Source organism: Xyrauchen texanus, chromosome 27 (assembly GCF_025860055.1).
Source record: "Xyrauchen texanus isolate HMW12.3.18 chromosome 27, RBS_HiC_50CHRs, whole genome shotgun sequence".
NCBI lineage: Eukaryota > Metazoa > Chordata > Actinopteri > Cypriniformes > Catostomidae > Xyrauchen > Xyrauchen texanus.
The window spans coordinates 546,982-558,663 of record NC_068302.1 but is presented as its reverse complement, the minus strand read 5'-3'; the positions used below and the strand labels follow the sequence as shown (position 1 = coordinate 558,663).

Below are 11,682 nucleotides of genomic sequence, written 5' to 3'. Positions count from 1 at the left end.
CCATTCTTTAATTGCCTTGTATGAAAAGGCAGATTGTGCAAATGCTGAAATTCTTTTGGAATTCTGCAATCTCTCCGTGCAGTAGATCTAGAAACCCTTGTCATCTGTTCTGAACAGAGATTTACAAATCTTTTAAAAGGGGGAGGAGCAATGTAGTAACTATTTTAAAAACAAACCTTACATTTGAAAAAACAATTACATTTTCAAAGCTTAATAACCTGTATTTATTCAATATACCGCAATGATGATACTGCAAAGATCTCCTATCTAATACCTTTATGGCCTGTTTATAAAGTGATATAATTGGCTTTATAGTTATATCGTTTGCTTGCGACCAACAAGAAATACAGTATTTAATATGAGAAAATATCATTGCATTCAAATAAACCCATGATTCCTCGTAATTAAGAGAATTTCTAATGTGTCTAAACATCATTTCAATTTATTAGTCAATTTTTTAACATGTTTTTTAAAAGAAAGAGTTGAATCCAGAATAACCCCTAAATATTTAACTTCTTGTACATTGTTTAACTTCTGACCATCAACATAAACATACGGAAAAGCTCTAGGTTTACTCGTCTTATTAAAATATATGGTTACAGTTTTTTGAGTATTTAATGTAAGATCTGAAGATTTAAGCCAAATTAAAACTTTTTGCCTGATACATGAGAGCTTTGTTGCTACTTGATCAGCATTACTACCATGTGCATATATGACAGTATCATCTGAATACATCAAAATACCTACATCATCATCACACACAGATGGAAGATCATTTATATACAGGCTAAATAACAATGGCCCCAGTATTGATCCTTGAGGGACTCCCAGATTACATGATTTAAATTGAGATAATGTATTGTTAACCTTAACACACTAAGTACGTTCCATCAGATACGATTTTATCCAATTTACCACACTAGAAGATAGTCCATAATTTAACAATTTAGTAAGAAGTATGGTATGGTTAACTGTATCAAAGGCCTTACGCAGATCTAAAAACACTGCTCCCACTGTCCCGCCTTTATCTAAATTAGTCTTAATATTTTCTATAAGATAACAACAAGCAGTTTCTGTAGAATAATTCATTCGAAAACCAAATTGCATTGGATGTAATAAATTAGCATTTTTTAGATGCTCTACAAGCTGCCCAACAATCTATTTTTCCAATAGTTTTGAAATTATTGGAAGAATACTGATAGGTCTATAATTACATACTTCTAATCTATCACCTGCTTTAAATAATGGAGTTACCACAGCTGTTTTAAAAACTCTCTTTCACTGACTGGTTTATGATATAAGTTATAGGAGTAATTAAACCATCCTTGTTTTTTTTTAATGACCTCACTATTTATTCCCCAACTATCTTTTGCCTTCGAATTTTTTAATGATAAAATAATTTTATTAACTGTTGGCTCATCTATTTCCTTAAAATGTAACAATAAATTATCATTCAATATTACTCTACTATTCCAATCCTCAGACATTTGAGATTCAGTGAGATTCCCACTTAATTTATTAGCAGACTCAATAAAAAAATTATTAAAATGATCTGCTATTATAGATTGATCATTTTGAAGCATCCCATCTATCTTAATCTCTGCAACTCCATTGTCTCGATGTCCTTTTCCTGTTAATTTATCTATAGATTGCCAAATCACTTTAGTATTCCCCTTTGACTGTTTAATACAATCTAGATAAAACATTGCTTTAGCCTTCCTAAGCTCCATTGTAACTTTATTTCTAAGACTTTTATATGAAAAACGATCCATATTAAGCCCAGATTTTACAGATTTTTTTAGAGCTACATCTCTTAATTTCATTAATTTCCACAAATCTTTATTCAACCATGGTAAAGACTGTGTACGTTTATTCTTCATAGTTGTTACTTTAGAGTATTTATTTACAAGTTGTTGAAACACTCCCATAAAATCTTCACAGAATGTCTGACTATTTTTACCTAGAATTACATCATTCCAATCGATTTGCTTCAAATCATTACTAAATAATTCTAAATTTCTCTTCGATATATAAGAATTTTTAAAATTTCCATTTTGATTGGATAAGGTTTTGTACCTAGTTTTGACAACTTTCTTACAACTAGTGTAAGATTGTGATCCGACAAACCTGTTAATAAATTATACGTTTTTAATATACGATCTACTTTGTTTGAAAAAACTAAGTCTATCAGAGTTTGAGATAATTGTGTTATACGTGTTGCCCTTTTAATAACTTTGGTCAAACAAAACTTATTAATAACTAACTTAAATGTTTTCCTACCTCTTTTATCTAGCCAATTAATATTAAAATCTCCCATTAAATTTATTTCTTTAGCATCACACTTTTTAAGAACCTTGGAAAGTTGATCATAAAAATCCTCCTTAGCAGATGGAGGTCTATACAGTACAATTATTGCAAAGGACATTTCTGGAGAAAGCATGATGTTAATTCCAACACACTCCGGCATATCTCTGTGTGCTTCGATTTGCTTACACCGAATATCCTCTTTAACATAAATCATAACCCCACCACCCCTACCAGACTCACGATCGCATCTATATATATTATAACCTTGCACATTAAAAACACATTGAGTTGTTGGAGCCAACCATGTTTCAGAAAGACACAAATAATCAAGATTTGAGTTAATTAACAATTGCTCAATTTGCTCAGTCTTAGACACAACACTTCTAATATTTAAATGTCCTCCAAAAAATCCTTTTGGTTTAACTTTCGGGTCCCAAAGAATTCTAGCATGGTTTACAGTTTGAAAATTTTTTGTTTTTCGCTGTTTCAATATTGCAAGTTTTGTCGGCCCCAAAGTGGTATCTTTGGCCTGTACATGTGAAGATGAACTAACTGACAACACATTTCCCACACTGTCGTCTAAGCTTGTAAGACCCTTAATAATGTCATTTGTTTGTGCTATACCTGAGTTCGAAAGTCCAGTCATGGAATTCACATCACTCACAGCATTTGATTCAGAGAGATGGAGTCCCACCGACAAAAGATGTTCTGAATCGCAACTCGAGTCGGTAATACACTTAATTGCTCCACTTGCTTTTACTATAATGTTGCTAGACAATTCAGTAGTTGGACAAAAGCAACCCACAACACCCGACGCTGCAGCTCCATGAGGAATAAATGGAGTTCCCTTATCTCTCACCTGCTGAAGATCTCCAGGCCCCGGATTTACCTGAACTTCTCCGCATAATAAGAGAATAAAGCAAAATAATTTTGCAAATCTCCTTCTGTCTACCGTTGATGCATTATATCCTTTCGAATGGCGAAGTTGTCGATATATCACTGCTCGCCCATTGTTTAGGATGGTAGAGAATGTAATGAATTGACTCCACGTAGAGATGACAGGGGAAATATTCCTAGATATTCCCACACAACAAGTCCGGGAAAAAGAGATCCCACCGTCGAAGGAATAAGCTTCCCTTGACGTTTCAGCCAAAATAATCATTCGATGGTCAACGGCAACCAACCAGTTGCTTCTCAAGGGCAGAAGAGCGACCATGAGCAGCTGCAAAATCAGGAGCATAATGTGTAAGAAATCATAAGATCTAAATTCTCTTGTATCCATTTGCGGTGACTTCCAATTTAGCTTTTTGCTGTTACATTTTAAATTTCCGATCTTTTTTAAAGAATCAGACGGTTTCCTAGAGGTTTGTAAACACAACGATGACGCAGCACCTGCCAGGCTGCGTCCGTCCCGCGCCATTTTTTCCAGCCAGATCTTTCAAGAGGATCAATCAAGAAAGATCCAGCTGTTACAGCCAAAATAGCTATCCGTGTTGTTTTGTTCGCGATGTGAGCAGATTTCTGCTCACATCGCGAAGTGTAGTGTTCTACACTTCGCGATGTGAAGTGTTTCTCCAGTGTAGTGAATTCTATGAAGTATATTATAATGTATGAGTTGTAGATTGGCATTTTTGGACATGAAGTAGATTTTGCACATTTGGCTCCAAAATCTGACATCAGGAGTGATAAGTAGGTTTTGTTCCCAATTTATAGAGAGTGTTTCGTCAGACTGTGATATTATTCTATATATTTTGGAGTTTTTTTGAAGATGGAATGTTAAAAAAATCTGAATGTCTATGCAAACTGTTTGTTCTAAATCTAACCATGTGTTATCTGATTGATTAGGGTGGATCCATTTATATATGTATTGAAGCTGATTTGCTAGATAATAGCGGTAAAATGTGGAGCTTCCAACCTTCCTAGTATTTTTGGTTTCTGTGAGTGGCAGTTTTCAGTTTAATTCTCTGTTTTGTTTTTCCAGTAGAATTTGGAGATACATGAATCTAAAGATTTGAACCAAGTGAGGGTGGGTTGGGTTGGAATAATTGAAAATAAATTATTTATTTTACGATGCATTTTCATTTTAACAGTGGCAATTCTGCCCAAAATGGTTAGTGTTAACTTCATCCAGCGATGAAGATCATCATTCATTATTTTAAGTAGTGGAGTGAAATTGAGTCTGAACAGTTCTGACAGTCTGGGGGAAACATTTATGCCTAAATATGTGATGTGATCTGTACATAATGGGATAGGTGGTTTATGGGCTGCCACATTCCAGCTATTACTATTTAGTGGAAGGATGTAAGATTTGTTCCAGTTAATAGCGTTGTCAGAGATATTGGAAAATGATTCAGTAAGCTTAATTGTTTCTTTTAATGATGAGTGTTGATTTTGTATAAATAACTGTATATCATCTGCATAGAGGCTGATCTTATGGTGTGTTTTAGGAGTTTGAATACCTTCTATGTAGATGTTCTGACGGACGGCTGCAGCTAAAGATTCAATGAAAATAGCGAATAGAGAAGGAGAGTCAATCGTAGGGCAGGCAAATCCACAACTGATGTCACACATAGCTTTCTTAAGGATCACATCCAGATTAGCATGTACCAACTGTGTTGTATCCTACCAAAAGTAGCCCAGTGCTGTTGAAAAATATTCAGGCCATACCTGTATGTACCATTTCAAACGTGGGCCTTTTTTAAGGCATACATCTAAATTAGCCAGTGTCAAAAGAGCTGCATCTAAGCCAGAAGTGGTCCACATCGGTTTTATGATACTTGGGCCATATTTGCCATATTATTAGCCCTCATTAGCCAGTGTTTACTGTACTGTATCTTTGCCAAAACTGGCACAGATATGTTTTAAGATTGCAACATTTGCTGCATTATATGTGGGCCAATTTAGGCTCATACCCATATTAGACAGTACCATTTGTGCCGCATCTTTACATAAAGTGGCCTAATACTGTTCAACAATATTTGGGCCATATTTACTATGACAGTTGTGGGCCAAATTACGCTCACACCCTGGTTAGCCAGTACTGACTGTGCCTTACATTTGCCAAAAGTGGTCCAAATTTGGTGTAATATATTTGGGCCATATTTACATGTCATATGTGGGCCAATTTAGGTTCACATCTAGATTCACCAGTGATTACTGTCTCATATCTTTGCCAAAACTGGCCCAGATATGTTTTAAGATTACTGGGCCACATTTGCTGCAACATATGTGGACCATTTTGGGTTTACACCCAAATTAGCCTTTGTCGATTTTGCCAAATTTTTGCCAAAGGTGGCCCACAATTGTTTTGTTATATTTGGGTCATATTCACTATTTACAACATGGGCCACTTTAGGGTCACATACATATTACACATTGCCGTGAGCACCACATCTTTGCCTAAAAAGGCCCACACGTGATTTGGGATATTTGGGCCATATTTACCATTTTACATTTGGGCCACTTCAGACTCACATACATTTTGTCCAGGCCAAACGAAGGCCAGCAGTGCCGCATCATTGCCTGAAGTGGCCCACATCCGGATGCTATCTGGGCCTCTTCGAACATTACATAGAGAACTCTTTCTAATTTGTGGGTTTTTGTCAGCTCCTGTTGAAGAGAGCCAAGCTGTGTCCTAAACACGGAAAACGACCAACAACACAAAATCCTGATGTTGACAGCCAAGAAGATCAAGAGTTTACCTGAGCAATGTTGATATTACAAATGGTTTAACCATATCCCTGGAGAACTCGTAACATCAAACACCTCAAGGTTCGAATATGATGTGGTGAGATATCCAAAAGAAATATATTCATTAGTCCTGTTGAACCAATCCCTCTCCATCTAGGAGCTATCTCTGAAAATGTTTCTGGGAATGTCAATTCCGAAAACCTACCTGGAGAAGACGTGTAACCAACAGAGTACTAACTTGAAAAGGAATAGTACAAGAAGAAGATAACTTACTTGGAGTGAGCTCTGAAAAGAAAAACCTTCCTGAAATGAGAATGGAGAAACAGCCAAAAATGGATCCAACTCGTGCTAAAAGAAACATACCTGACATTCTGTTTGAAACTAATGAAGTGCATTCCCACGAGTCTGATGTACCTGAGGAGGAAATTACTCAGGATGAATGTGAGCAAGATGAAAATCACATGAATGCCATATAAAACAAAATGTAAATGCAAATGCTTAAAATGTAATAACATGTAAGTGATAATTCACAGCTAGGTGTGCGTTAAGTGGTTTTAAATGCACAACGTGCAGGAGAAGAACTCCCAACATGGAGTGCATTTTTAAATTGTTTAATGCACACCAAGCCTTGGATTATCCCGCTTATACCATGGTCACAGTTAAAGCTGTCATAGACTTTTTTGCAACGCAAATTTTGACTGGAAGAATAAAGAAAATAACAGTTAATTTTGTCTAAGGGCCGTTAGACTGTTCTAAATCAGACACAGAGAAAAAGTAATGCGACCACACAATTGGTCAAACTGTGAATTTAAATGCACTATCCATAAATAATATTCACAGAACATTGAGGGGTTTTCACTCCAGAGAAATTTACTATTTCATTTAATTCATTGCCATTTTCACTTTAATGTGGAAAAATGTGTTACAAATGTGGCAGTGACAGTAGCACTGTATGATAGGGGAAACAATTCAAAACACTCCTGCCGTTTTTGACCTCTGAGACATCGGTATGGTATCCATCAAGGCTGCCCGACTGAATTAATAAAGAATGAAATTGCAATTAGAAGAATTAGTGGACAGTAGCGCTTCACCACAAAAAGCAAACAAACAGCACTTTTCCTTCAGCGTTTGAGTCAGAGATGTGTGAGCACTGGGGGGCTCTAGTGGCTATAAGGGGCACTTCAGCACAGCAACATAACATACACAACACATCACAGTTTAAATCGTCTTGCCGGACATGAAAGACACATTTAATAGGTCCTGAATTTCTTCTCTCATCCTCCGTGCAAAACAAGCTGAATTCCATTATATTAGATTTGATGATGAAAGTGGTTAGAAATGTTTTCAATTGCTACAGCTCACTCTGCTTGGCCTGTAATGTTATGTTGCTATGGTTACAAACAGCGCATTAATATCGAACGGTGATTAAAATTGACCAAAACTACCTGTACATTCAAAGGTTTGAACTGCATGCATTACAGCCAATCAGAATCGAGTATTTGCCATTCTAGATTAAAGCGTCTACTTTACTTTTCTCCATAATGAGAAATTGCTTAAGTTTTCATTCTGTTCAAATGACCTCCAGATGCAATTATAGTCTCAGGGATTAACCATCACATCACAAAACACAACAGCATAAGTTATGCAGAGCTGCCTTTAAATCAACTGTGAAACACTACAGGAAACATGGACGAGACACCAGAGTTCAACAGCCCCGTATTACTGATTACGACCCAGAGATTCCCCTTAGACACCCATTTTAATTAAGATTAAGATTCAACTTTATTGTCATTGTGCAGAGTACAGGTACAGAGCCAATGAAATGCAGTTGTTTTCACATATCCCAACTAAGCTGGGGTCAGAGCGCAGGGTCAGCCATGAAACAGCACCCCTGGAGCAGATAGGGTCAAGGGCCCAACAGTGGTATCTTGACAGTGCTGGGGCTTGAACCCCCGACCTTTTGGTCAGTAACCCAGAGCCTTAACCGCTGACCTTTTGGTCAGTAACCCTGGTCCAATGCCTTATTGTTAAACTTGTTAATGCATTTTTTTTTCTACATGAAGTGATGTTTGACATAAGAGTTTTATTTACAAAAAGTGATTCAAATATGCATAATCACATATACAACATGTTTTACTAACTATTTAATATAATGACACACAAATACAGATCGTAGACATTGGCAGAAAAGACTAATTTCATATGTGCACAAGTGTTTTGATTTAAACAAATGCAGTAAAACTCAATTCATGATTTGTACATTATACATATGAGTGATTGTGTTTGTGGTTATTTGTCAGGGTTGAGCGTTGAGAACAGACCAGCTGTGTTGAAAGTGTTTTAGGGGTAAGGAAAGTCCCGCAGCGCACCAGGAAATGGATATTCTGTTGGCGGTCGCAGTGTCATTGCCGGAAGAAATCCAGATGCCAGATACTGCGGAATAAAGTTTTGTGTCGAATATGCGAGTCGCAGCGAACTAATCGCAAACTGAGGGTGAAAACCCAACAGAGCATCACCACTGACACAGTTCGAGGAGGACGTCTGGAGGGGCGAGAACGCTGATTTAGAGCTTAAGAGTCTCAGCGGAGCATCTGTGAGATGGATGGCAGGTGATCGTGAAATGGGGAGACTCTCCGACAGCGGCACGACATCTCCGTTTGAGTTGTGACCCTCTCGAGAACCGAGCAGCAGTTCTATGGCCTTTACCACATCTCCTGAGTAGCTCTTCAGGGCAGAATCAAGAACACCTTGTTTCACATGAGGGAAGATCTTCATCAGCAACTTGGCTGGGTCTCGACGACCGGTTTCAAGTGGCGGGTCTTTGGGTGATTCACCCAAAGACCCGCCAGTGAGTTCTGAGGAGTTCTGAAAGCACCTTGATCTGACAAGGTGATCTGGTCCAGGATAAACGCTGCCGTGTGATGGGTCACTCTTTCCCGATGGAGAGTTTGCGGCAGGCCTGTGCGGCGCAAACAAACCCCAATTCATGAATCCATCAAATACACTGCCATTATTCTCTGCAGAAGTAATGAAAAATAATGTCAAGTGTTTTTTTTTAATAGCAGAACTGTAAATGTACATGATGTTACACTTGAACCAAACTCACTACACTTTAAGATTTTCAGATCTCTATTTGGTTTAATCACTTTCCACTCGCTGTTGCATTTTGGAATTCAGTCCAATACTATATTAATAGGCTACTAATTATTGTGTTTTATGATTAATAACGATAACAAAACAAATGACAATATTTTGTTTCATTAAAGATATTTTTTTTTCAAATTCAAAATAATTACTTAAATAACATATTAATACTATTTAACTTCAAGGTAATGCAGCTCCATAAAGAATAAACATTACATTAGGTTTCTATAATTATAGATTCATTAATTTGACCCGAAAAAGATAATCTACTCGGATGGTCTGATTCGATCGGTTCACAAATAAACAATGTCTATGAAGAATATGTATCAATACACTTTTGAAATAAAACAAATGAACACTGGTATGAAGGAGTTCAGTGATTGACGCTCGTACCGTCTTTGAACGTGTCTGGACTGAGGGCGTCAAACGCGGGCTGAGTGGCAGAGTTCAGCGGGGTTCTGGAGAGACTCATGCCGCCCTTGGTCACTTCTTCCGCGGGGTAAATAATCTGCAATTCCTCCTGCGCCTGTTGCCTCCGCAGCGCAACCTGAGCGGCCATGACGCGCTGCCGCTCTGCGATCAACGCGCATTTGACGCACGCACAGTTCCTCCAGCGGCAGAAGCGCTTGTGGCCCTTGAGAGCCGAAACCACCCCGTGATTCCTGCAGCGGGCGCATTTGGGCATGCGCTGGTAACTGCGGTGCTCCGGCCGGAGAAAGAGCGCCGGGTGCGGGGAGGCAAGAGCGAAGCGGCCGCTGCTCGACTCCATCAGTGTGTGAGACGGTTTCTGCTGCTGAAGGTAAATGAACTGAAGATTTAATGCTGCAGGTGACTAAAGAGAAACAGGACAACCGACACTCCCTTTCTTCTCATGAGTTTGACTGTTTATTGTTGTTTTTTCTTCAGTAGACACATTTAATCAAATAATTCACAATTTCCTCAAACTTTAATTTTCTTCATTAATACTCTTTCTTCAAAACCAAACTTTGTCTTTAAACGACACACCATTGAGATCAATTCAAACACAATCTTTACACAAACTGTAATTAATCAGGAAACATTCTGCAGCTCAGTCTGAAAATGTTTGAATTGACAGTATAACACTACAATACATTATATACAGAATTATGTCTGTCAAAATGAAAACACAGTAAAGTACAGAGGGGTTCACTGTACAGATACTGTCAAACTACAGGTTGAGTGGACAGCACACTGACAATCTGTAGACAAGATCAACTTCATCTACAGGCTTCATCCATCTAGTGTGACTGTCATAAATAAACTCACACAACAGCTCTTATGATGATCATTAACTCTCTTGTGTTTGTCAAATAAATTCATCTGTAATTCTGCTCACATTCACCATTAAACTGACTGTCCTGAAATCACACAGCTTTAAAAGTCATTCCAATGTCATTCAATAGAAGATGGCTTCAATTCATTCACATAAATCCTCCATTTCATGAGTTTAGTCTTAGAGGTGAAGCAAAACATTTATATTTCAAAGTATCACATTATATTACGTCATGATACTGCATTGTAACTTAATGTTGCATCATGTTAACAAACACTCAGTTATTTTTGTTCTCTGTACAGCTACATACAGTTTTCATATAGTGATTAATATGCTGGAACTAAGACATGCTTTTCCCACAAACCATTATTTTTTATACTCTACACTACTTTTATGGATCTACGATGAAGTAAAGCAGGACAATCAGCACATGTCCATTGAAGTCCAATGAAGATGAATGAGAAAACATTGAAATACACTAAACATAAAGAATCACAATATTTCTATATCTCGATCCTGATATCAAATAGCTAGATCCCAGCCTATTCCCGCTTAAAATCTCTGTCTTTCATGTCTATAGTGTCTTTCACTACCAGGAATAATCTGCAGACTTAGTTAATTGGCCCGCACACTGAATTCACAGCAACTTTCTTTCTGGTATTTGCATTCATTTGGTTGGTGCTCTTCTGGGAGAGAGACAGAAAATAAAGGAAGAGAAGGATGTTATCATGGAGCACTGTGACTCTTATCTGAACACATACTGCTTTCTACATGCATGCCTAACAAAGCCACACAATAAAAGTACGGTGTGTGTGTGTGTAAGAGAGATCCTGCACAGAAATAAATAAAGCAATACTTAAACAGGTTCCAGGGTGGGCTTGGAAATATTCTATTTTTGTTCTGTTAAACCTATAAAACTTCTACAAATGGTTACTTAGATGTATGTTATTTCTAAATAAATTGACTAATTCGTAATTTTCAGGGAAAGAACGTTTCTTATTGATTGCCCCCAGAACTGTTAAAATCATAGAAACTGGTTCAAGTTTCTCATTAAAGTGAATTAAAGCTGTTTTTCAACCACAATTTTTTTTTTCTCGTTTAAAACTGAATCATTGTAATAAAGGTTACTTTAAATATTTATAGCGATAATGCTAATTGATAAGCAGTTTAATATGAGTTAAGAACACATTTGTGGTTTGGTGTCAAAAATCATTCTTGAGCCTTACTGACAGGGCTGTGGAGACAAA

The 11,682-nt window shown here is 37.3% G+C and overlaps 1 protein-coding gene across 1 annotated transcript; it reads right to left on the bottom strand.

The window, feature by feature from the left end:
• Nucleotides 1-7,844: 7,844 nt before the first annotated feature.
• LOC127620580 (doublesex- and mab-3-related transcription factor A1-like) lies at nt 7,845-10,016 on the bottom strand. The gene is made up of 2 exons (XM_052093742.1): nt 9,535-10,016; nt 7,845-9,014 (listed from the first exon to the last, which is right to left on the bottom strand). The coding sequence occupies exons 1-2, from the start codon at nt 9,908-9,910 to the stop codon at nt 8,338-8,340; spliced, it is 1,053 nt and encodes a 350-aa protein (XP_051949702.1). The 5' UTR covers nt 9,911-10,016; the 3' UTR covers nt 7,845-8,337.
• Between the last annotated feature and the right edge of the window lie 1,666 nt (nt 10,017-11,682).

Bases quoted from the DNA above. Each gene is read 5' to 3' on its own strand.
- LOC127620580 (XM_052093742.1), bottom strand. From the start codon at position 9,910: ATGGAGTCGAGCAGCGGCCGCTTCGCTCTTGCCTCCCCGCACCCGGCG. The intron at 9,015-9,534 runs GTACGAGCGTCA...TTACTTCTGCAG, and splicing joins TCCAGACACGTTCAAAGACG to AGAATAATGGCAGTGTATTT.